This window comes from Anguilla rostrata, chromosome 16 (genome assembly GCF_018555375.3).
Source record: "Anguilla rostrata isolate EN2019 chromosome 16, ASM1855537v3, whole genome shotgun sequence".
In the NCBI taxonomy this organism is placed as follows: domain Eukaryota; kingdom Metazoa; phylum Chordata; class Actinopteri; order Anguilliformes; family Anguillidae; genus Anguilla; species Anguilla rostrata.
Genome location: NC_057948.1, coordinates 6,880,615 through 6,907,202, shown reverse-complemented (window position 1 = coordinate 6,907,202; position 26,588 = coordinate 6,880,615). Strand labels below are relative to the sequence as shown.

Here is a 26,588-nt window from a genome sequence, read left to right as displayed (position 1 = left end):
GTAAATAACAAATGAGAAAAGATAGCCGCATTCCTTCGCTCATTTAATTCATTAGTGTCCAGTTCGTGCATCAGATTGAATAACTTTAACTTTTCTAGGACCCTGAGGAACTTTTCCTTTTCCCCCGCCAACCCCCCCGACACTTGTAATTTTCGGTTCTGAGAAAGTGCGATTTTTATAATCGCTGCCCGTCGGACGTGATAGCGCACTAATACAGGTGTTAGTAAATAGGGCTCATTCACCGCCCCATTGTCTCCTCGGCGTGGCCATTTGTAGCTGTGTTTGCTTCCCCCAGCGGGGAACCCCGGCCCGGTCTGTGGTGGGTCCCCCACGATCCCCGGTCGTCCAGAAGGACGGGCGACCGACTTTTAATTCGGATTGAATGAATCAGGCTGAGATCAAACAAACGTCTGGCTGTGCAAATATATTTTGAATTCTGTCAGATTTTTTTTTTTAGTTCTGTTTTGGCGTGTAGGAATTGTACTTTTTCGGAGAACTTTTTGTTTGTCCTGTGAAGGCCACATTACACAAAATCACATCATAACACATAAATGATAACTTTCAAGGTTAAATTTGTGCTTGGAATCTTTTTAACATTAAATGATAGATAGGAGTGAAATATTCTATTTAAATTCTGAAAATGTTTAATACTGGCAATCAGATAACAATAGATGTTTAAAGCTTGAAATTAATATTTGAATAGTAGATAATTAATTGGGAATATTTAGAGATTTAATTTTAATTAACAGTTTAATTTGGCAGGAAAATATTTCATTTGGAAAAAAATTTTTGGCCGTACTTGCATGTTCTGATTTTTTGTAAAGATTTGCAGTTTGTTTGATGTTTAGGCCAAATTCTAATGATCCAACAGAGCATTGCAACATCACCTGTTTGAATACTAATAATTTTGGCTGAATCAAAAATAAATATCTCTTGTTTCAGCGTCAGTTATCATGTCTGAAAAAATTCACAGTGAAATATAAAAGCTCAGCTGTTCTGTTTACATGACTAATTGTCACACGGGTCTGTGATAATTCAGCATGTGCATACAGAACAGTGCTCATATGAAATAATTTCAGTATTAAACGTGTAACTAAAGGTAACTAAATTATTGCGTTGTTTTATTTATATTTGCTGTACTTCTGGTGTTAGATGTGGCCAGCCGTTCAGGAATCTGAGCTGCATTCCCCTGGACTGAGGCAACGCTGACAAAGGAGGAGTGATTGGCAGCACTCAGAGCTGGCCCTGGGGTTTTGGTGACCCTATCCAAGAATGTTATTGTTGCCCCGAAAGTACTCCAACATCAATCATTGCATCACATAAAAAAAAACTTGAGTTGTGTGGCTTAGGGATGGCAGTGGCCCTAAAAGCCTGCATAGAGGCTGGCTCAGACTGCGCTGGTCCACTGATTCACGTCCCTTAGACTGGGAGATGGGTGTTTATGCTTGTAACACATTGAGGTTGTTGAAGGTGTGGCTTCAGCATCCGCTGTTACTCTCGATGATGAATTTCAGTGCGTAAATCTGGGCCATTGTGGGAACTGAAACCAGAAAACAGAATGGAGAAAAAGAACAGAACAGAGAAGAGTATAGGGAACAATACAAAGAGCAGAACAGAGAAGAGTATAGGGAACAATACAAAGAGCAGAACAGAGAAGAGTATAGAGAACAGAACAGGGAACAGTATGGGGAAGAAATTATTCAGTTCAATTAAATTGTATTTGTGTAGCGCGTATACTGTGAGCTGTCACACAGATGCTTAACAGAGTAGTAAGGCAAGAGAGAACAAAAAAAGCAAGCAGAGCAAACATCAGGCCTGAACCCCCAAATAGCAGGTACATAAGCTAAAACCTCCCAGTGGGGAGAAAACCCTTAAACGGTGGAGAGGAAAAACTCCCCAATGGGAAGAAATCTCGAGAGGAACCCGGCTATAGAGGGGGAGCCCATCCTCCACTGGCCAGCCTGGTGTAAAGTAGCAGACAGCAAATAAAACGGGTCGAACAGGTCACAGCTGAGGTGAATGCTAACAGGAATAGTAGAAGACTATTGGAGAGCGGAGTCGAGAACAGAACAGAGAACAGCTCACAATGCAGAGAACAGTTCGGAGATCAGAACAGAGAACATAATAGAGAGCATGCAGTACAGAGAACAGTACAGGGTACAGCACAGAGAGAACACATTAGAGCATTGCATTAGTCTTCCTGCTCCTGCTGGAGGTTACACGGTGACTCCACGAGGGGCGTTTCCAGATTTAGGCTCCTCCACAGCGGCCCAGCGGCGGGGCGGGGACCCTCACACGGGACATATGTCATACACGGAACAGGAGGAGATTACCCCAGGCCCTGAATGGCAGGCTTCGGGGACAATGACGTAGGCAAACGCAGGGCACTGTGGGGCGATGTCATCACATTAGCAGCGAAATGAGCCCCCCCCGCCCCCCCCACTGAGAAAGCCCCAGCCCCCAGAGCGCGGCGGGCCGGACAGATGTTCCCTGCTTTCTGCCGGCATTAGGTGTACCTGCTGGGAGGGGCCCCGGGGGACCCATCTCCTCACCGGGGGACCCCGGCTCTGAGCCGCCCCGTAATCTGTTTGCTCATTTAATGACCGCATTGTTCTGGGCCCTGCAAATCCGGTCTCAGCGCCGCTTAACTGCAGGTCTTAGGCCCAAAGCTCCTTACTGTTACAGTGATACTGTGGGACCGGAGCCAGCGTAAGCGCTCTATGCCAGCGGTAACCAACCCCAGGCTGCTCCTGGAGATCTGCTGTCCCGTAGGTTTTCACTCCAACCCTGACAAAGCACGCCTCATTCAACAGCTGGGGATCTTGTTCAGCTGCTAATTAGTAGAGTCTGGTGTGCCGAATTAGGGTTGAAATGAAAACCTACAGGATGGTAGATCTACAAGAACAGGGTTGGTTACCACTGTTCTATGCAGTTATTTAGGCCCACAACCGTCCCTGAGCCAATTAAAGTTTTTTTTTTTTGGAACACATTTTTATTTATTTATTTACCTCATGATAACGTTCTTGTTTAGGGTCCCAGCTCTGCATGGGACAGGCCAACTGGGGCAAGCTGGCTCCCCGATTGGATGACCAAGCCAGGAGAGCGAGGGAGGGATGATGTCAGAAAAGTCATCATTTTCAACCAACAGGTACTGTTTCAAGCCACAAACACACATTTCTAGATTGTTCTACCTCTACTACCTCAGTATAGCTTTGGTTACCAAAGAAATCGGTAAGCCATTGCAAATCTGCAAAAATGCAGAATTAAAATGCTTATGCAGCAAAAATACATTTAAAATTATATGAATATCCAATTTATTTGCACAATGAGCATAATTTCTCATTTGTATGAATGTCTGGAATACTACAACACAATAATAAGACAAGAATATATTTGTGCTTCCATATATTTGAATGTATTATTGTATTGTTTGCTGTATATTTTTCAGCACATATTTCAATACCATCTATGAGCACATCTTAAACTTTGGTTACACATTTTGCAGCTTATGTAATCATTACTATTGCATGTTAACTTATCACTATGGCCCTGATTTACTAAGACCTTCAACATGTGCAAAACCTTTTACCACAGGCAAATATACAAATATACTAATAACTAATAACACAACCAATGGCTAGTGCAAAATAAAGATCTAAGTAAATCAGGCCCTGTGTATAATGTATCTTTTTCTGCAATTAATGCAGGCTTCAATGTTTTGAGGAAATTGCCAGTGAAATATGACAGCGTTAAATAGGCGAACTTGCCAGAAGTTCACGGCCTCAGAGGGATTGGTCGGGAGGGGGGAGGGGGCGGGGCAGGCGTCACACCGCCATTGTTAACACTGACCGACAGGCGACAATCAAAGCCGCAGACGGCTCCGCCTCCCCCCGCGGTGCCCGGGGGTCCCCGGACGGCCGTCAGAAAGTCAGGCGTTAATGACACATCATCGGACGGCCGGGTCCCCTCTGGCGCGGGGCTGTGGCGACGAAGGGCCAGGTTTAATTGAGCTAATCCTCACAATGGGGTCAGCTGCGCGGGACTCCGCCCACGGGGGGTGTGATCCGTCCCAGCCTGCCTTGTGCCACCGGTGGAGCCGCAATGGGGGAACAATGACCAGCAGATTGTGCTGTCAGGCTCCATTAATTGGGATCATTAGCGCGGCGCTTTGGAGCCCAAGGCTCCCGGGCCTGGAGCTGCGCGGCCTCTTTGTTTCGGCGGGCCGCGATGAAAGCGCCGCATGTCAGAGAGGCGGTGACATCACGTTACAACTTCACTCACACAGCAAACATCTTTTAGATTAATGTTTATATCACATTACAACTTCACTCACACAGCAAACATCTTTTAGATTAATGTTTATATCACATTACAACTTCACTCACACAGCAAACATCTTTTAGATTAATGTTTATATCACATTACAACTTCACTCACACAGCAAACATCTTTTAGATTAATGTTTATATCACATTACAACTTCACTCACACAGCAAACATCTTTTAGATTAATGTTTATATCACATTACAACTTCACTCACACAGCACACATCTATCAGATTAATGTCTTGTATCACATTCCAACTTCACTCAAACAGCAAACATCTATCAGATTAATGTTTGTATCACCTTACAACTTCATTCAATCAGCGAACATCTATCAGATTAATGTTTGTATCATGTTACAACTTCACTCAAACAGCAAACATCGATCAGATTAATGTTTGTATCGCGTTACAACTTCACTCACACAACAAATATCAGATTAATGTTTGCATCAAATTACATCTTCACTCACACAACAAACATCTATCAGATTAATGTTTGTATCACGTTACACCTTCATTCAAACAGCGAACATCTATCAGATTAATGTTTGTATCAAGTTACAACTTCACACAAACAGCAAACACCTATCAGATTAACGTTTGTATCATGTTACAACTTCACTCACGCAACAAACATCTATCAGATTAATGTTTGTATCACGTTACAACTTCACACACACACAAACTATCAGATTAATGTTTTTATCACATTACATCTTCACTCAAACAGCAAACATCTATCAGATTAATGTTTTTTCCGTTCTAAATTCAGTCACACTGCAAACATATACCAGATTAATGTTTTTATCACATTGCAACTTCACTCACACAACAAACATCTATATTTATCTAAAAATATTTGACTTCTGTTATAATTCAATGGAATAAACCAAAATAACACTTGTAATTTTAAATTTTACATTTATTTCCAAAAAATAAATATTTCCCCCATATGGAATTCTTGAATATCCTTCAGATCCATCAGTCTGCTTGTGTGGATGGCCATCTTCAATTCAAACCAGAAATCTTCCATCAGGCTTTATTGGTTAATTTTATGGTCAATTAACTATTTCTTTGTGGACATTGAGGTATGCTTGGATTTATTGTTTTGCTGAAAAACAATGATCCCTACAATCCCTTTCTGGTCGTGTTTATGCTTCCTGGCACAGGAAACCAGGTTTTTGCCCAAAATGCATTGTACTCACTGTAGTTCCTCGTCCCATTGACCCAAACCAGTGCCCCTAGGGCCAATAGATGCAGAACAACTAAACAGCATTAAAAATCCAATACTCCCGATAAAGGGATGATGTCCTTCTCAATATAAGTGTACTTCTTCCAAACCCGCTGCTCATGTGTCTGGTCTCATCTGACCATAACACCCAATTCCAGTGTAACTTTAGCAAGATTGTGTTAAAACAGGAAATACAGCTAGAAGTTATAGCAGAATGTGAGGTTGCCAGATGGGAGTTAAGAAGTGTATTAACCTCCCTGAGACCCAGTAGAAAAAAAAGTTAAGTTATTTTCATTTCTGACAGAATACATAAGTCTTGGATGACAGAAACATGTTGCAGTGAAAATACTTTCCAGAATATTTATTTTTTATCGAATTTCCCTTGTAGTGTAAATATGGTTCTTGAGATTAAGGCCAGAGACTCATGTGCTTTGCAGGGGACAAAAATGAATTGCCAGGTCTTATGAGGTTAAGACAGGAAGTACCGGGAGAATTCTGTTCTGAATGACTTTGAGGAGATATGAGAGAGGAACAGAGGTAATCAAGAAAAGCAGAGAGGAGGAACGCTGGAAGATTGACAATTCATCCAGAATCCTCTGGGGTAGTGTTGGATCATTACCCAAATTACCCAGTGGTACTGTATTGTATGAACATGTAAGCTCTAAGTCACTCTGCTTTGGGAGTTATGCGTGTGCTTGCACATGTGAGTGTGTGCTTACTCTGTTGAGTGTTGTGTGCATGTGCATGTGCTAAACAGTATCTGATATGAAATCCACAAAAACAAATTTCACAAAGCTCTTTATTGAATGCTACTGATAACCAAATGAAGCGAGAGCTAATGAAAGTAGCACATAATTAAGTTGTGATGTCACAAATACGTGATTAGAATGTTCTTAACTCAACATTCTAATGCTGATGTCACAATCACTTACTGGTAATTGAAAGCAATGGAGTTCTAGAACACTGACTTGGAATTCTGAAGAAAGAAACATTCCAAAAAAATAACCGGCTCTTCAAAGGGTTAAAGGTGGCCGGCCCGGGGACTGGGATTAAGGCGCGAACCGCCCTCGCGCACCCAAGCCGACTCCGAAAGGACTGCTCACCCGCACGCCGTCAGCTGATCGATGAATGACAATGACTCAACACGTGCAGCCGACAGGGGCCCCGACTGCAGCCGCTTCCCCGCTGCCGGAGGCAATTAGTACCCGCTGCTAAGAACAATGGGGTGACATTTCGCTTTAATTAGGAGGCCTGGGAGAGCCACCGTCTTTCCCCGAAGGCCCCCCGAAGATCGGGACTCGTCCTCCTGAGAGGCCCCGGCTCAGCCTCCCCGCGTGGCACGCCGCGGAGAGCGGCGGGATGGGGGGGGGTTTTAGAATGCGCGCCGTTCGATCGCTCTTGTTTTTTTTTCGGGGCCTCAGGTCGACTGCGGCGGGCCGGGGGAAAAGAGCAGCTATTCTGGAGAGGGGCGCGCGGTCGATGAGGGGGGCGGAGGACGTTTGGGGCGGGCGGCGGCTCCGGCGCCTCCGCGCCCCCGTGACGGTCTGCCGCCTCTCTCTCGGTTCGCTTTGGTTTTTCGCCGGTTACGTAATCCAACCGGGAGACTGCAGCAGGGCACTCTTTAGTGACTGCAGCACAACTGCTAAGTTGTTCAAAAGTTTTTAAAAAATGGGATGACAATATTTAACAAAATAGTTCTGTTTATTCTTGTTTGTGGGTTAACTGGTCTTGTTTTATGGGGGGGGGCACCTTTTATTTTGCATCAAACACTTTCATATGACCAGATAAGTCCCTAAAAGAAGAAGAAGAAGAAATAAGAAGATGAAGAACAACAGCAATAGTAATATAATTGTATTTCAATTTTCAATTGGAATATACAGATCATATTTTTAAAAAGTGAATATTACTAATTGAACACCGCTTTAAATAAAGTCTATCGCCTGCATCCCTTCATAACTCAGACAACATTGCCTCCGGCTTCTGGAGAATGGCTGGGCTCTCAAACAGCTGAGGTTCACGACCCCCGTGTCGGAATTTCATCCGAGAAAGTCTGCATGCGTGTTTGCCGCGACTCATCCGCGACTCATCTCCGATAAAAGACAGGCGTGCACGAAGCGTGGTGTTCCCCGCAATGTGAGCGGCGTAACGAGGATGAGCACATCCTCTTTTGTGCCCGACTCGTTTTAAAGAGCGAAACCCGAGAGGAATTTTTCGATGAGAAAACGACGGTGTCTAGATTTAGGAGGTCAGCGACAAATGGTTCAGTTCAAACTCTTTCATGAATAAAAAAAAGAAACAGGTGCTGGCAAAGATCACTGGCTATAAATTTATATCCTAAGTGATTGTAACAGATGAACTCAGGACATGGATATAGAGACTGGTTCATCTTCATGTCATGCTTAATGCGTGTGAAATGTTAGGCAGTATATTTTGACTCCTTTGGAACAGTTAGTGAAATTTAAGTGGAAAGGTCATGTAAGTAGAAAGGCGCACCTGACATTTTTATTAATTTATTTAGCACTGGTACTAACATTAGTTGGCCTATGTAACATATTCAATATTAATGCAAATTAACACTGTTACATTGTATTTTTCTCAACATTAAAAGAACAGTGTAGTCGTTATAGCACATACGGGTAAACTGCTTAATTTCTCTGTAAACCGCAGCTGTCACGGTATGCTAACTTGCCTCCCTAGTTCGTAGGAGATTACTTGGGTCACACAAAACCGACAGGCAAAGCTGAGATTTTATATTTGGACAAATGTCGACAGTGCCCTCTGCTGGCAGAAACGCGTAAATTCAACATGTAAGACGAATGTCATGGGCTAAAATCGGTATAAATCAAAGATTAATGTTTTACAGTTTGTACATCGGCATAATAAATGGTTCCAGATTTTCGGTAGCTCCACAGGACAGTAACTATTCATTTCAGCTATACTTTCTGAAACTATGATTCGCTGCCCTGAAAGTGGCTGATCTTTGCTATTCATTTTATTTTTTAGTTCACAAATATTTATTTGTAGCCTAATACTATGACTTTAGTATTTTGTTATGTTTGCATGCTGGCTTGCTTCCCAATACCGAGTGATATAGTGTTATATAAAGTCCTGTGTTTTGGAGACATAGCCTACAAACAATGAAATGAACTGTCAACTGCATCTGCCCAGTCTATCGCATATTTCATTTTTTTAAGCTATATTTATAGTAATGAATTTGTGGAAACTTGTATACGAATCACGGGAAAAGTTCACAGCTCTAGTCTGTTTTCATTCCTGATGATTTTGAGCTTAGCGTGCCCTGCGTTTCGTATTTGGCGCATGCTCTTTCCGGATGGTAATGGCACAAACCAGGAAGCGACGGTTCTCCATGGCACCTCACCGCTTATCTAAAAAGACTTCGTTATTATGAAACTTCTCGATTGCAGCTGCGGTACAGTTGTAGGCCTGTTTACCGTTCTAGTTGTTTTAATTGCAGTCATTTTTTATCACTTGGAAAATTCAGAGTCAGCAACGTATCCCAGGTAAGACTAGCTAACGACTTATGTTATACTGTATGTCCATTATGTTTGAACGTCATAGCCATACAGTTGGTTTGAGCAAATGTTAGCGGTTTACACAGGTGATAGATATTGCTGAGTCATGCTCTATTTGTGCTTCCTGTGGGAGAAATGGTTCCCATAAAGAGACATCTCCAACATGCAATCGCGAATTTTGAATAATTTTAAGATATCTGTCACACGTTACAGAATGGCGCATGATATGAAGACGCTGGAGGAGAATTTCAGGCAAAAAAATAAAAGCTGTTTTATTCTGGGCGCTTCCGGGGAGACGGGTAAGGAACTGCTGAAAGAGATTGTAAACAGAAAGATCTTCTCGAGGATCACCCTGATTGGGAGACGACAGCTAACCTTTGAAGACAAAGCGTACGAAAGTCTGGTGAGTCACAATGAAATTATCTTTACTGGGTGCCCACTCTGAATTTGTGTAAAACTGGCTCATTAGTGTTTCTTCACTTTTATTATTATTTCTGTTATTTTTATGAAACCAGTCTTTGAGCTCATGTTCCTGCTGGGAGTTTATGCACAGTTCAATTCACAGTTGAACAACGAGGCAGCACAGAGTTAATGAGTAGAACATTTTATCGAGTACCTGTCGGACCATTTATTGAAATTAAGTGCTTAGTTCTCAGCGAACCGCTTATTGTCTGGCATAACTCGGATCATCATTTTTAATTTACGCAAAATGCCGCCACTGTTCTAAAAGCACGTGCAAATGAGAAGTTAAGCTAATGCCCTAAGTGGGCAGAAATTTTCTAAATTGAAAGTTTAAAATGATTCAGTGTGCAAAATATCACCTCAGTGGCAGAAATGCACTGAAAAGCCAAGAGTCACCAGAATGGGTCAAATGTTAGGCCTGCACCTGAATGGGCAGCAGTGACAGAGAGGTTGTGCATTTAAGGTTTGCATGTTCTCAGGTTCAGGAGGTGGTCGATTTTGAGAAGCTTGATGACTACGCCGCTGCTTTTCAAGGCCACGACGTGGGATACTGCTGTCTGGGGACAACGAAAGCCAAAGCAGGAACTGTGAGTGCTTTTTCTTCGCAAATTCGAAATGCACACGTGAACCTACGTCCCCCTACGGAATCTTCGGTGCCTTGTACTTTCTTTCTCGAAGGTTCTGTTGTGAGTAAAAGCGAGGCACCGAACGTGATTGTGGCATCTAACTTGAATTCTGGATGGGTTTTCTGGGCAAGGTCACTTTCTCTGTTGACCTTTGTGAGGTCACAGGTCAACAGGAAATAATAAAAAAGCTTAAAAGCAGAGACTCTGGGTGAGTTGGAATGACCCAGGCGTGTCAGAAATGGAGGCTGCAGTGTACCAACAGCATCACACCTTCTACAGCAAGGGCCTGCAGCTTTTTTTCACCGGACCAAAGGAAGATAGAAATTTGATTCTGTTTGTGATAGCGTAGCCTGTCCTCTTCGTACCAGTAATTACAGGTAGAGTCCCTACTATAACTTAGATTCTTAAGTTTTCCAGCAACTTCGAAGTACGTTCACGTTTTCGTGAAAAATGGGTCGGTGAACTGTAGGATCTCTAGTCTCCATCGAAGTGGAAGGCCGAACCGGACCCAGACGCTCACCTTTTTGAATTTGTCCGTATGAAGGGCTCGCCAGTGACGGTAGCGGTTCTCACGGGAGCCGCGGCGTCGGGGGGTGGGGGTGGGGTTGTTTCGGTCGAGTCGTTCCCCTGGGTGCAGCGTCACCTCGATTGTGGGAAAAAGCTCTCCCTTTCAGGCCAGCCCCCAGCTCTTGTTGGAGCCTGGCTTCCGTGGCCTGTTTGTATACATTGCCCCCCCCCCCCCAGGAAAGAAGGATACCGTGTCAACGGCACCGTGCTCACCCCCTCCGCCCCCCCCCCCCCTCCAAACACAACCCCCCCAACCCGGTCTGCCATTGTGTGCTGGAACCTGCGGAGTGTATTACAGCGAAACGTATTTGAAGTTCCGTCCTGGCCCAGAATAGATTCGCACACATACTCACAGCCCCTTTAGAATTCTTCGGGGGGGAGGGCATTCGGGGGGAGAAGGGGTTGGCGTGGGGTGGGGGGGGTGGCAAGGGGAGGGTGGGACACAAGACGGTCATTGTAGAATTCTCTCTTTTCTATTTTCCATTCTCTCCTTTAACCTTTTTTTTTTTTTTTTTTTTTTTTTTTTAAAGCAGAGAAAATTCCAGCCCCGGAGCGACAGAAGATGTGAAATTTTTTTTTCTTTAGGGGAGGGCGGCGAGTCTGTTTGGCGCTCATAAAACAATATTTGGGGGGTGACGCGGGGGCCAGTGTGTGCGCTGCGTCCCCTCTCTGAATGGGCCCCTATTGAGGCGGGTTTGACGGGCGTGGCGTGGGGGGCTACGGGGGTGGTGGCGTGGGTTCCCGCGTACCGGGGAGGAGGGGGGCGGAGGAAAGGAGGGTTCTCTCGCCAGCGTCCCCGGGCCCCGGGCCGCCATTGAGGCGACTTAACTGCATAATCGGATTGAAAGCGAGCCGCGGCATTTATGTCAGTTCGCATTTCGTCAGATGGCCGCCTGTGAATCGGAGTCGAGCGTACAGAGGGGCTAATCCAGAACTAAAGCCAAAATAATTAGGGGCTCGGCCTAATCCACTCTTCATTCTGCGGGGGCCTGTGAATGAGATTATAATGAGGCGAGGCCCTTTCTGTTTGGCAGGGCCCTAACGTCCCCAAACTTTTTTTTTTAAACGCACCAATCGGAGCCCGCGGTGGGATCCTGTCAGCTCCCCGGTGCAAAAAAAAAAGAAAGAAGTGCTAACGTGCTCTGTTAGCACGCACGAGAACTTAAAACTGGTCCTTTATTATCGGGAGACATTAACGCAGGCTGTGTGTTGGTGTGACATTGTGCATTATTTATTAATGCATTATCATTGTGTCATATTTTGTTTGTTTTTCAAGTATTTTGAAAAAAAACGAATTAAATACATTTCATAAGCAGATTTGAAGTTATTTTATTATATTTGTTCGTTTTGCATAATTTAAAACGTACGTGTTGTCACAGGCTGTATCGTTTGTGTCTTTCTCACACATTATTATTATTTTTTAAAACATCGAGCGAGACTACATTTCCCATCATGCATTTCCTGTAACCCCATTCTTGTATTAGATAATGGGGACATTTAAAGCCCGATGAATTTCAGTAGGGAATTGTGTGTTATAAATGGGCCGTTTCCTCATCTCTTCCTCAGGAAGGCTTCATCCGCGTGGACCACGACTACGTGCTGAAGTCGGCGCAGCTGGCCAAAGCCGGGGGCTGCGGCCACTTCCACCTGGAGTCCTCCAAAGGGGCGGACAAGACCAGCGGCTTCCTCTACCTCAGGGTGAAGGTGCGGGGATCGAGAGCGTTCAAACCCAGTCCCAGAAATCATCCGTGTAAAAAAAATCTTACAGGTTTTCCTGAACGGGGCACACGGTTGTTTTTTTGCAGGGAGAAGTAGAGGCGGACGTCGGGGAGCTGGGGTTCGAAAGATATTCGATATACAGGCCTGCGTAAGTATCACGTTTTCTCACGTTGCAGAAATGCACGTTGCTTTGCGGATGCGAACGGATTTTTATTGGCCTAGGTTATTTTCCTGAATAATGCCTGCGTTTATACTGCACTGTTATTTGTTATGGTGTGTTACACTATATGAGGTGTTTGCTGTTTAGCAGTATACAGCTGAGTCTTTTTCTGTAAAAGTGTATTTGTTCTTATTTTCATGAACAAACGGGATTTACAGGCTCATTTCCCTTACAGTTACAATTCAAAAATAAGGAGCATATTTAAGTGGATAAATACATAAGTCTGTATTAATTAACTCCTTTTCATGGTAAACGGTAAGGGCTACATCACTTAGCATTAGCCTTGATTTTCATAAGAGATGTCCAATAATATCTGGGTCATATCGGTACCTGCGATCATAGAAAAATCTAACTTATTGATACCACCTGATAAGCAAAGGTTATGGACAACATGATGGCGCAATTATTCATTATAAATTTAATCATTTTTACAGGCCAAACTTACAAATTGTTTTCTGTACTTCTGTCAAGTTGTAATATTGCTTGTTATTGATATTTTTCTGCATTGCTCTCTCGTTGTTTTGCTAAGTTGTGCATATCGCTGTTGTGCAATCATCTCGTGTTTTCCCTAACAAGTTTAACTAGTTTACAGTCAGTCCTAGGTTTTCAAATTTGCGGCGTGAGTATTTGCTTCCCACCTCCAGGGTTACTGTTGCTCTGAACCCCGATTTATGCTCTTGTCTTCTCATTATAAATTGCACTAGGTAAGAGAATCTGCCAAATGACAGTAATGCAGTGTAATATAATGTCCTTCATAAGTTGATGTATGTGCTGATCTTCTTCCTCTATGGATGTTGAAGCTTGGATGCAGTTTGTTGTTGTTCTGTAATTTGAAACAGGGAGGGGTTGGCATTGGTGTTGGCCCATACGGCCAGCAAAGTATCAGTTATTGATACCAGCTCCACGATGTCCATGTTTTGCATCCTTGATTCTTACCACTACACTGCTCCAGCGTTGTAGCTGTAGTTAAACAGCAAGTTTTAAAAAGTTCATAAAACAGTGCATTAAATGCTGTGAAGGTCTGCATGTCCTTTTTTGAGGCTTTCCTGGTTGTTACTGAACATTACATTTTTTACATTACAGGCATTTAGCAGACGCACTTATCCAGAGCGACTTACAACAAGTGCAACAGTCTCTTTCTTTTGGAACTGGAACATTCTTTTGGAGAACGTAGGGAGCCACAATAAGCAAGGCTTTCTCCGTATCGGAAAGCTTTGGGAAATGCCCCTCCTTTCGATCCAGACCTTCAAAGCTAGGCCCTTTTTTCACAACACAGAATCTGTTGTTGACAGTTTTCCTGGTTGTTAGGTGCAGTGTGTTAGAAATATAATGGGGTCCTACGGGAGCACATTTGCACGTGGGTGTGGCATTTGGTCCGTCAGAGAGGGGGATTGGTGGAGAGAGCACACGCACCAAGGCTGCGTTAGCTAATCAGCCCAGGTGCTTAAAGGTGTGCTGCTCTCCACAGTTCGGGGCTGAGACCGGGAGCTCACACCGAGAGCGCAGTTATGATTTTCGTTTCGTTTTATTGCTGGAGATTTGTTCGTGCACAAAAGACCAAGAAAGTAAATCCTCAGCTGGGATGCTGGAGGAGCTGGACCTGGCCGGGCCAGTTACATGTGTTGGTACTACCAGAACATTTTCGCAATAACAGGAATATCCTCATGATAGATGTTGTTTTACAATAGGCACACGGTAATTTTCCAGTAGCAGTTTGCATTCTCTACGCACAAACGTATTTTTCCTCCACACAGACTGACGTGTTGATCTAGCTGGTCCAAGGAAAGAAAAGTACATTATTGTCCAGTTTAGAGGGGTCAGGTCTAGGCCTCCAGGTTGCGCCACAGCCTGGGCTTGAACCAGGAGAAGGCACGGGGGCAGAAGCCCCAGGGAAGAAAACAGAGAAGGAGAAGGTTAGGAGCTGTATGATTATGAGATTAACTGATGCGTTCGCAGAGGGCCTGAGTGTAATGGAAGAGCCCCAGGAGGGGGGGGGCTACGCTACGACGGCGCAGCTAAACCGCGTGAGGAAATGTCCGCGACGTCCGCCGCCTCACCTTCTCCCTCACCTTTCTCGCAGGGTCCTGATGGTGGACCGGCAGGAGTCCAGGCCGACCGAGTGGCTGGCCCGGAAGTTCCTGGCGCCCCTGTCGGCCGCCTTCCCCACCGCCATGTCCATCCCCATCGCGTCGGTGGTGCGAGCCATGGTGGCCAACACGCTGCTGGAGGGCCAGGCCAAGGCGGAGATCCTGGAGAACAAGGCCATTTACAACCTGGGGAAGGTCGCGGAGAAATAGGAAACACCAAACCCAACCGTGGCCATAGGGGGGGGACTCTTATAAACTCTGCTAGAGTTGAGTTTAACACTGGACATTACATTACAGGCATTTAGCGACTTACACAGCATTTTTCTTTTACATAGCATTTACACTGCACCTGGATATATACTGAAGCAATGCAGGTTAAGTACCTCGCTCAAGGGTACAACGGCAGTGTCCCACCTGAGAATTGAACCTGCGACCTTTTGGTTACAAAAACAGTTCCTTAGCCATTATGCTACACTGCCGCCCTGCCATTTTTGCTGTGTGAGAAGTAGCACATGCAGTCGGGAGCTTATGGTTCTGGGGCTCTGTGTGCTGAGATATCGAAATTTAGAATTTAAAATCCCCGTGCAGTGGCTTCGTTTTTTGCTCCATCCAGGTTAACGTTTAAAGTCATTCACGGCGTGTAATCTGCTGTGTGAGTCGCACCGGGAAATTACTAGTGTTAAATCAACTCTAGCAGAGTCAAAACGGAACGTCATTATTTACAGGTGGTCTATAAGAGTTTATTTTACAGTGAAGATGTTGGTGTTGTAGAACCCTATAATGCTGAGATCTTCAGACGTTATTTCAATCACAGTTTGCATTTTCTCCCTGGCAGTTTCATTTTACACTTTGGTCGGGTTGGAACGGGAACAGAAATGAGTGCCTTGACTATTTTGTATGCATAAATGTTGTTTTATGTCATAACTGAACTTGAATACCTAGTATATGTCTGCCTTTGACGGAGAAGACACTAATTGAATTTTACATGGTGCACACAGATAACATATCCATATACTGTACATACATTTCTTTTTCTGACCAAAATACATATGATATTCAGATTCAATACATGAATGTCTCATCTTGCGTTGCATTTTGTGAGTCTGCCATTTTGCTTTCTGTACAGTGTGCGCAAATCTTTATTCATCAACATTATGTGACCGATGACCGATTTCATTATTTGTATATCGTGATGCTGTACTCGGAGTTGTAAAAACGTAATAAATGGGATATGATATCGCCAAAATATCGGTCAATATTAGTGACAGAATTACAAAATGGCAACTACTGTACGTTTCAAAGGGTTTGCATTTTCACAGTAAACCATGTCAAGCTTTTTGCTGCATCATACACTATGCCCACTATACCCTTCTCCCAGCTCTGTATCTAGACTGTGACTGATGATAAGCTTCACAGTAAAGCTGGGTTTCTAATCCGGACTCAAATTTTTGAGACTGAGACTGATTCCCTTCCATGTTTCAGAAGCATCAGTGGTGGATTTCGTAACACCTTTTCACCATTTCAACAGTGCATTTTTGCACAATCCGGTGTGTGAGAGAGGCACCGAGTTGCTTAACAACAGCTGTCTCTGGTATGTTCAAGAGGAAAGTGAAGTTTGAGAGAGGTCTGTAGTTTTTAGATCATCAGGACCAAGATGAGGATTCTTAAGTGTTAGATTTATAACATTTTGTTGACAGGGATGTGTTAATGATTTTACGTATATGCCTTGCATGGAACTTCTTTAAGCATTTTTGTTTGGATTGGACCATGCGGACATGCAGTGAGGTTATAGACCAGTTTGGTCCGCTCATCCACTTCAATGGGAGTAAAACAGTGTCCTGTTGGAACATTACTCCGACCTATCTCGGCGCTGGGCTTTTCACAGGCTTTTGGGGAAGTGATGACACAAAATCTAACACAAAATGATGCTTGCTATTGGTTACTTATGCTAAGTACGTGGCTCATCCTAAGGGATTCAAATGAGGAAAAATTATGTCTGGATTTAGGGATTAAACTCAATGTGGACTGATGAATGACTGCAACTCCACCCCCGGCCTGCCTGATGGATGTGGAGTCTGGGTGCTAAGGTAACCTAGGAGGGCTGTATAGACAGCGACACCCCCATAACCAGCCATGCTAAGCTGTGTGTGGGGCTCACTGCCAGTCATGGCTGTTGCTACCTATTGCCCTCTATGGGTCATATAAGGCCAGTGAGACTTCATATAAAACCCAAAATTTTGAGAAAAGTAAAAAAACATAAATAAAAAAAAGTATAGAAAATTACACTTTACACAAGTGCTGTTCTGATTCATAGTCATTGTTGTATGGTACTGTACCTAGTCAGGTTTTTTGGAATTAAAAAAGTAATTCTAAGTCAGTGTTTTAGAGCTCCATTACTTTCAATTACCAGTTGTGATTGTTACATCATCATTAGAATGTTCAGTGAAGAACTTTCAAATCACATATTAGTGATGTCACCCCTTAAATGGTAAAGTGCTCTTCTGATCTGTAGTAATTGCAGTATGCTATCGAGCACTGTGACTTAATTTTTGCCAGATTTGACGGTCAAATGTGTCCTTTGCCAGGTAAGATATTCAATGCATTCTTGCAACAACCATGAATATGTCCTTTTCTGTTAAAATGATGCTGCTTGTTTTTTTGACATTTTTATTAAGGTGTTTAAATTCTGCACTTATTTTGTGCCTATCATCAAAAGGTGGTGAGCCAAGCCATTGACCCTGTGTGTGTCTCATCCATTGACCATTTAACACATAGGCTACTCTCAGGACTGCGTTTCACAAAATTTAATTGAATCCAGTATTTGCACAAGTTTGCCACAGGTATTTTCACAAGAGAAAACCCCCGCGAATGTTATTGTTTCTGAGGTCACTGTCTCCACCTGCACACACTCCAGGAACAATATGATAGGTCAGTGCTATCTTAAGCAACATGTCCTACCGTTAAACACTACATAAAAATGGAAATAAAGACATACATATCAGTATAAAAGACTATGATCAACTTCATATAAGTGCATGATCTGTCATTGCAGGCAAAAATTATTTTCTGGAATCAGAGTTACGTTCACAGTGCCGTCACAGTAATCTTACAGCAACATATTTGCGATTCGGCATTTGCAGTTTAATTTGAAATATATATAGAACAGCAAAAACAAACATTTGAATGGCACAAAGCCACAAATATACTTTGTTGTTGAATTAGGATGATAAAAACGTGTAGTCTTAAAATAATAGACCTATGAATAATATGCATTGCGATACTTAAAAGTCACTTGAGGTTTTGTCATGTTCTACAGACCTAATAGTAAATCTTTAGTGACTGTTCATGGGAAACAGCGGCATCCTGTGGTGACTCAGTGGAAATACACTGCGCTGTGTTTATTTTTCCTGAGCGCGACCCGGAAGCAGCTTATTCAATGAGACAGCATGGCGCAGTACATGGGTAACTACACGTGAAACCTCTAACTAGATAGATAACAATAATGTGACCGTTTAAGAGAGATAGACCTGCGCATGCCTCTGTAGATCAACATATAATGAATCGACCTTCTGCTGGGGGAAAGCAGCTAGTTATCGTCCAGTTAGCATTTCGCTACCAGAAGCATCTTATTTTAGGATGCCATCCAGCAAGCGATGAAGCTCAGAATCACAAGAAAATCCGCTACTGTTCGTTTTCTGGCTGTACTACGTACTTGTGTGCTAGTTTTTAGTCCTGAATAGAGAAGAGTTCGTTTGAAATTGTATTGTGGAATTATAGCGTTCAGAAAACAGTCATTTTAAGTTCGTCATCTAGCAAGCTAACTGCATAGTTTTTAAAAAATACTCTTGTTTGTTTATTTGTTCTGCTATGCTTCTGAAAGAGAATGACGGTGCTGATGATATTCCCGACCTGTCGGATAGTGATGACGACGACCAGTGGCAGTCGATGGAGGAGAGTCCTGACAGCAACCTGAAAGTTTTATGTTTATTTTGTGACAGGTGAGCTGTTGCAATTTCAGTCTCGACATGTGCTTAAAGATAATAATAAACAATATAAACTAGAGAATTAATTTTGACCAGATATAACTGTATCTGAGTGATTGCGGCTTTTTAGTTGCAGTTGAATTGACTTGAATTTGAATTTACCCTTGTTTTATCAGGTTGTTAAATTCTGTTGAAGACACGCTCTCGCACTGTAAATCCGAGCATGATGTGGACGTTGCCGGCTTGCTGAGGAAATACAGTAAGTGATTATGCACATAACCTCGGGGCTCTACAGTGCTCCCATTTTCGGAGCATTTGCTCCTGAAAATGGATGTACTAACTGGAAAAATAATTTAGGATCTACTAATTGAGATGCATTAGTGTGCTCCTAAATTTTTTGGCTTATGAACTTGTGTGGCCCCCATTCAAGTTTACACAGCTGGGCATTGGTACATTTATGACCAGCATTTCTAATGTCTTATTACAGAATTGGATGACTATGGATATATCAAGTTGATAAACTACGTACGGTCTGTGGTAAGTGATTTGAACAGTAAGCACACCGTTTCAGTTTCCAAGTAAAATTTAATTTTTGTAGTTTCTCTTCTGTGTTTTGCTGACAGTAGTCTTCTGGGCTTAATCAGTGGTAATTGCTTTATGAAGGTAGATGATTCGGCTGGTACAATTGGGATAATCATTGATCGTTTGCTAAAAAAGGCTATTGCCCTCTTGTTGGCAGAGAACTTAAGTACAAGCAAGAAATCAAGTAGAGACAAACTTGTGTCCCTATTCACAATCAACAAACTCTTAGCATTGTTTAACTCATTTGTGACCAGGCTATGGGTAAATATTTAATAACTTAATTTTAATTGTGCTCTTGGGGGGGGGAAAAAAATCTAGTTTACACCACATTTATACATCTAATATTTGGCCTGTCCTGCATAATTATTGATATAGATGAGGTTCTGGATATCAGTGTGGAAGTGTGCATTGGAAGAATATGGAGATGTACTGATGGTCAACTCTGGGTCATTCCAATTCAAGCTCACTAAGTGCTGGGCATTCAAGAGTTAATTTTTCACAAAAAAGTCCAGTCAGATTGAGCGAATGGGAGTCTTCGATGCTGACTGCACTGCGGCGGGGCTGCTTTGGTCTGAGTCCTTCTTTGTTTGTGTTGTTTCTCATTTGTAGAAGTGCAGTGGGGAGAGTCTCTTATTGGCCAGAGAGGGATCTCTCCCCTGGGACAGTGAAGATTACATGAGGCCGGCTCTTCAAGATGATCCACTGCTACAGATCGGTACGAGAGCCGACCGCTCGGCTGGACCGCTGTTCCTCGGTCACGTGACACCGCCATGCTTCTCGGTCACGTGACACCGCCAAGGCAGTTCATTTCTACATGTCTCTGTCCGTGTGGTGTGTCACAGTGAAGCACAAAGAAAGAAAGTTTCTTCTTCCATGAAACATTGAAATCATTTCATAAAAACTCCATGTATGCTGTTACGTGTAAAAGAAAGTGCACCCTCTTCCTGTTCTATTTACGTATTGGGACAGAACTGACCCTCATGTAGTCCTCACCGAGTCCTAACAGTAGATAAATCTAAACTCGTGACAAATAACAATACAGATTTTACTGTATCTACTATATCCATGTGCATGTGTGTTTGGTATACATGTGTGTAATTGTATCATAAATGCTCAAAGGTATTTTCATAACAAAGTGCGTGCTTGGAAATATCTCTTTCCAGAGCTATTTTAGATTTATTTTAGATTAGATTTTTGGTCTGATAGACTTAGATTTTGTAAATGTAGAAAGTTCAGATGTATTATATTAGATTTACTTGGGCATACTAAACAGCCGGTGTTAGTGAGGATGTCTCTGGGTTGTACTGAACAGCTGGTGTTCGTGAGGAAGTGTCCCTGGGCTGTACTGAACAGCTGGTGTTAGTGAGGAAGTGTCTCTGGGCTGTTCTGAACAGCTGGTGTTAGTGAGGAAGTGTCTCTGGGCTGTACTGAACAGCTGGTGTTAGTGAGGAAGTGCCTCTGTGCTGTACTGAACAGCCGGTGTTAGTGATGATGTCTCTGGGCTGTACTGAACAGCTGGTGTTAGTGAGGATGTCTCTGTGCTGTACTGAACAGCTGGTGTTAGTGAGGATGTCTCTGGGCTGTACTGAACAGCTGGTGTTAGTGAGGATATCTCTGGGCTGTACTGAACAGCTGGTGTTAGTGAGGATATCTCTGGGCTGTACTGAACAGCTGGTGTTAGTGAGGAAGTGTCTCTGGGCTGTACTGAACAGCTGGTGTTAGTGAGGATGTCTCTGGGCTGTACTGAACAGCTGGTGTTAGTGAGGATGTCTCTGGGCTGTACTGAACAGCTGGTGTTAGTGATGATATCTCTGGGCTGTAGTGAACAGCTGGTGTTCGTGAGGAAGTGTCTCTGGGTTGTACTGAACAGCTGGTGTTAGTGAGGATGTCTCTGGGCTGTACTGAACAGCTGGTGTTAGTGAGGATGTCTCTGGGCTGTACTGAACAGCTGGTGTTAGTGGGGAAGTGTCTCTGGGCTGTACTGAACAGCTGGTGTTAGTGAGGATGTCTCTGGGCTGTACTGAACAGCTGGTGTTAGTGAGGATGTCTCTGGGCTGTACTGAACAGCTGGTGTTAGTGAGGATGTCTCTGGGTTGTACTGAACAGCCGTTGTTTGTGAGGAAGTGTCTCTGGGCTGTTCTGAATGAGGCTCCCGCTCTTTCTCTCCTCAGACATAGAGGATCTGTGTGGGGCGGAGTGCGGGGGGCAGGGGGCGGGCCCCTGGCTGGAGCAGAACGGGGAGCCCCAGTCCCCCGGTTCTCTGATGCGGAGGGCCCAGCGGGCCGAGGAGAGGGCCCAGAGGGCTGAAGAGGCCCTGGCCAGGGCTATGGAGGACCTCCACCGGCTCAAGTCAGTATAAAGCACTTTACTATCATTTTTATTACTAACACTTTAAGGTGAAACATAACAAATATGGGATTAGAATGTTCTTAACTAATGCTGAACAGATTATGCAGCTGGGCCACATATTTTGGTATCTGTTAAGGCACTGTTCTAGTGCATGGATGGGCCCCACAGTCTGGTATCTGTTAAGGCACTGTTCTAGTGCATGGATGGGCCCCACAGTCTGGTATCTGTTAAGGCACTGTTCTAGTGCATGGATGGGCCTCACAGTCTGGTATCTGTTAAGGCACTGTTCTAGTGCATGGATGGGCCCCACAGTCTGGTATCTGTTAAGGCACTGTTCTAGTGCATGGATGGGCCCCACAGTCTGGTATCTGTTAAGGCACTGTTCTAGTGCATGGATGGGCCCCACAGTCTGGTATCTGTTAAGGCGCTGTTCTAGTGCATGGATGGGCCCCACAGTCTGGTATCTGTTAAGGCACTGTTCTTTAGAGGAGAGAACATTTGTCTGCACTCTGCATGATTAATTACTAAGGTTGTGCCAATGGGCATTGATTAAATCAGTCAGCAGTCCTCTTGTCCCAAATCGAAATCAGTCCTTGACCAGAGGGGACGAATGAAAAACCGCAGTACTGCTGGCCTCACAGTCCAGTCTTGAGTGCCTTTCATCTAGCAATGCCTCAGCCAAATACCTTACAAACTGTAATCCCACCCTTTCACCAGCAGAGGGTGTCCAGTTCATTAATTACCTGACCATTTCAGTTGAGTTGCATTTCCCTTTCTTTGACCACCAGGAGGAGCTAGTGAGCTCATAAAGGCGGTAGGGGAGGTTTTGTGTGTGTGTGTGTGTGTGTGTGTGTGTGGGGGGGGGGGGGGTGTGAATGGGGGGAGGGATATTCCTCTGCCGCAGAGTGGCTCCTCTTCACGCTCGGCTGTCCCCGCCTGAAGGGTGCGTTTGTAATTGATTACAGGCAGCTGGCTCAGAGCCTGGTGATGAGCGCGGACGTTAGCGGGGGCGGCGGCGGCGCGGCGAGCGGCGGGGCCGTGGCCGGCCTGAGGGAGGACGAGGACGAGGCCTACTTCAGCTCGTACGGCCACTACGCCATCCACGAGGAGATGCTGAAGGTGCGAGACTGCCGGGAGTAGGGGGGGGGCGAGGGGGGGAAAGGGGGTGGGGGGCTGCGGCAGCGGTCCTGTAGCTACAGCGCTCGCTGTACTCGAGCGCGACGCGTCCGGCTCCCGACGCTCCCTCCGCGTTGCCGCAGTAACGCGGCTGGCCGCGCGGCTCTTGGCTCTTCCCGCGGACGGGTCGTTGTTCCCCGCTCTCGCGGGCGGCGGTAAATATTAACGAGGCGTTTCTCTCGGACGGAGCGTGACTCCTAAACTGTCCCCCCCGAAGGAAACCAGCTTCCGCGCGACTGGCGGACTTCGGAATCGTGACGCGGTCCGCCTCCGTGCCTCCGCGTGAGCCCTCCGGAGGCGGGATGTCAGAGCCTCCCCCCCCGCCCCCCCAACCCCCCCCGCCCCCAACACGACTCCTGTCGGTGCGCCGGACCCCATAAAGAGAGACTTGCGCACTTTTAACTCCTCCCCCCCTCCCTAACCCCCGCCGCCCCGCCTCCCTCCCGCTTCCCTCCGAATCCAGACGGAACTTCTCGCTCCGGCTCGTCCTCCGGTCCGCTTCCGCAGAACTCTCCTCTCCGGCTGCCGCGGCCATTTTCCACTTCTCCTTCTGTCACACCGTGAAACCCCGAACACGCGTCTTCTCCTCAGACCTGAGAGGAACGTTCTAGAAACACGCTCCTTATGAAATCGGCTCTCTCTGATAAACTGGTAATAGGAGTAGGTATCGAAATATAAACGCAGAGCAAAAATTACTCTCAAATAATTTATTGGTTGAATTTTAATGTGTAAACGGACGCAAATAGACTCCGGCCTTAACTTAATTATTTGCTCTCTGGGTCGAGGCTGGGCGGCGTGTAATTAAACAAAGCCGGTCGTTGCTGACATGTTGCCCCGCCCCCCGAATATGAGCAGAGTTTGATTGGCAGGTTAATTAGCGTTTCTGGACCCCGACCCGCTGCCTGAGAAAGGCCTCTAGTCTCGGTAGGTCTGCGTCGGTGTGCTGTGGGTTAGCGTGCTTGTTTCCACCCGCGCCCGGGTGTGCATTACCCGCGAGTTTCACACGCACGTCGTTCGTTTAAATTCGCGTACGGGCGAACGCTCGTCGGTGTTATTTACCTGCGGAGAGCGAACTCGCGCGTCCGACCCGAGGAAAGGTCTCGTTTTATAATTTCCGCTGACACACCGCTTCCCCGCGTATTCTCTCGGGGACCGAAACCGTTAGCGGGTAACGTTTCCGCCACCCGCCTCGCGGTTATATAACGAGTTCCAGCGAAGCGGCGGGCGAAGCTCGTTCCGGCGTCACGCCGACACCCCATAATGTCACGAGCGTGTAACCGGGGGGGGAGCCGCGGAGCGCGAAGCGGAGCCGCTTCATTCGGGTCAGGGCAGCAGGGAACCCGGGCGATGACTCGCGCGGCCGGCCTCCTTCCTTCGCCCGCGTCGCGGGAGGTGTGGATGTGGTTTTTTTTTTTTTTTTTTCCCCTTTCCAGACGACGGTTTATTAGTCTTTATAGCGCCTGGCGGCTGCGTTAGATAAGGTGCCAGGGATGAATAAAGTGTAATTGCTTTCGCCCGGGACGCCGTCCTCGGCGCGTTTCCGCCTGAAGGTTCGGCTCAATTGATGGCGAACAAAGACGTTTTGAGATTTAAAAATTTTTTTATTACTGAATATGTGAAAGTTGGCTCGTGGGGGGGGGGGGTGTTTGCGGGGGGGGAGCTTTCTAAAGCTGGAGTTATTTCATACACTCAGCACAAGTCAGGTGACCCTAGGACTGCATTTCTATTGCGTGTTTAGGCCCGGTAGATTTACGAAGCTTTACAATGCTCGTAAAGCACACGTGTGGGTCATTTCTTCATGCAACGCAAGTGCAGATGGCGACATGCATTTACATCCAGTACAACAGATTCATTTTTGCACCAAGTGCGCGTTGAAAGAAACGGCATTTATTGCGGTTTGATAAAGTCGGGGACCCCAGAGTGTTGGCAGAATTGGCATCGCCGCCCAGAGCACAGCAGTTGTGTCAGTTGTGCTTAGACGTGCTGTTCCTCTGCAGTGCACGACACTGACTGTTCATTTTAAAGCTCGTGTGTATTGTCGTGTTTGTGTTATTCTCCTCGTGTGGAGATTCGGATGGCTGATTTTTTTAATTTGTGTTTTTGTTCCATGTTGCCCTGGGGCGACGCAGGACAAGGTGCGGACGGAGAGCTACCGGGACTTCGCGTACCTCAATCCCGACGTCTTCAAGGGCAAGGTAAGCGGGGCGGGGGCGGGGCCGGCCTTGAGGTCCGCCCCCTTGCGGGCCGCTGTACCGCGGCAGGGGTCCCGCGCGGAGACCCGCTATCTGGGTTAGCGCCGGCGCCACTGACAGCGCTTGATTTAATGCGCCCGGATTTTTATTACGCTCCGGAATGTTCCGCAGCCGGGCTGGGACTGCACGGCCCTGATAACGGGGGTGGGGACGAGGGGGGGCGGATTTGGGGGGGGGGGGGGGAGGCACGTCCCGGGCTGTCGGTGCGGTAGCTTGCGCCAGAGCCGCGGTCATCCGTCACCACGACGACAACCGACCGGTTAAAACCCCTCTTGGATGCGGAGCTGGCGGGGTTTGATCTTGAATGGGGGGGGGGGGGTTCTGGGGGGGTGCGTTATCTTGGCCATCGGGTGACTGTCGCCTGGGGTGAGGCGTTTGCCCCGGCCAATCAGGCCCCATCATTATGATTTACGGCAGGCAGTTCTGCTGAAACTCCTCCCCCTGCTGGGGGGGAGTGGAGGGTGCACGTGGGGATGAGGTTTTTCTGGAATTTTCCTGATTAATTCTGAAATGCTGATCTCTGCACCCAAAATATCTCTGGGGGCCTCTAGCTGAGCACATTTATTGCTGAATGCTCTCTTCTGCTACCAGCTATAAAAGGTCTTTATGTGCGTGTGTGTGTGTGTGTGTGTGTGTGTGTGTGTGTGTGTGTGTGTGAGTGTGGGGTATGTGTGTGTGTGTGTGTCCGTCCCTAATACTTGCATCATTTGCCTCTGGCTGCTGCATTTATTCAATTCAATTCAGTTTTATTTCTATGGAACTTTTTAGCGACACTGTCACAAAGACACTTTACAGAGAAAACGGAAAGGAAAATTGGGCGAAAATCAGGCCTGAGCCCCCCAAAAAGGGGAGCGACTGAGTCATTTATGGCCTGAATAATAATAATAGCTATTCCCTGATTAATTGGTAAAAAAAAATCTAAAATTAAACCGAGGAATGGTCACTCCCCGGGCGTGTCAGGTGACGTCTGATCGAGTGTGACAACTGGCTGAGGTGAGCGGTATAAAAAAGCGCACTTCCGCCTCCCGCCTGCAGGTGGTGCTGGACGTGGGCTGCGGGACGGGGATCCTCTCCATGTTCGCGGCCAGGTGCGGGGCCAGCAGGGTCGTCGCCGTGGATCAGTCGGACATCGTCTACCAGGCCATGGACATCGTTCGGTGAGGAGGGCGGGGGCGGGGGGGCACGGGTGGCGTGCGGCGCGCTGGAGCCGCGATTAGCGCTGTCGCGCTTTCTTACCGTGTCCCTGTTCATACGCTTTCACACACACACCTGCGAATACAGCGCCGTTTTACTGACTGATATGAAGCCCGACACACTGAAAATGCATCAGCCCCCTCCCTATGAAATACTCCATTTTGAAGGGACTGCAGCTTTTGCCGTTGGCCTGGTTTTTCCTCATATACAGGACGGAGTGTGGCACAGTGGGTAAGGAACTGTGCTTGTAACCGAAAGGTCGCAGGTTCGATTCCCGGG

General features: G+C 45.8%; 2 protein-coding genes across 3 annotated transcripts in view; both read left to right on the top strand.

Moving 5' to 3' along the window:
• Positions 1–3,046: 3,046 nt before the first annotated feature.
• Positions 3,047–16,019, top strand: htatip2 (HIV-1 Tat interactive protein 2). 2 transcript variants are annotated; one of them, XM_064313021.1, is made up of 6 exons: positions 3,047–3,148; positions 9,306–9,495; positions 10,034–10,141; positions 12,314–12,451; positions 12,553–12,614; positions 14,767–16,019. In XM_064313021.1, the coding sequence occupies exons 1-6, from the start codon at positions 3,114–3,116 to the stop codon at positions 14,981–14,983; spliced, it is 750 nt and encodes a 249-aa protein (XP_064169091.1). In that variant the 5' UTR covers positions 3,047–3,113; the 3' UTR covers positions 14,984–16,019. The 2 variants fall into 2 exon arrangements, with proteins under 2 accessions (XP_064169091.1, XP_064169090.1); XM_064313020.1 differs by lacking the exon at positions 3,047–3,148 and adding an exon at positions 8,884–9,080.
• A 2,062-nt stretch (positions 16,020–18,081) lies between these two features.
• The window catches only part of prmt3 (protein arginine methyltransferase 3), a 58,019-nt gene continuing 49,512 nt past the window's right edge, over positions 18,082–26,588 (top strand). Inside the window, exons 1-9 of the mRNA XM_064313018.1 lie at positions 18,082–18,235; positions 18,654–18,771; positions 18,933–19,015; positions 19,244–19,293; positions 19,948–20,053; positions 21,510–21,687; positions 22,653–22,806; positions 24,993–25,058; positions 26,151–26,272. Of these exons, the coding sequence (XP_064169088.1) occupies positions 18,220–18,235; positions 18,654–18,771; positions 18,933–19,015; positions 19,244–19,293; positions 19,948–20,053; positions 21,510–21,687; positions 22,653–22,806; positions 24,993–25,058; positions 26,151–26,272 (893 nt within the window). The 5' untranslated portion in view covers positions 18,082–18,219. The remainder of the gene's footprint in view (positions 18,236–18,653; positions 18,772–18,932; positions 19,016–19,243; positions 19,294–19,947; positions 20,054–21,509; positions 21,688–22,652; positions 22,807–24,992; positions 25,059–26,150; positions 26,273–26,588) is intronic.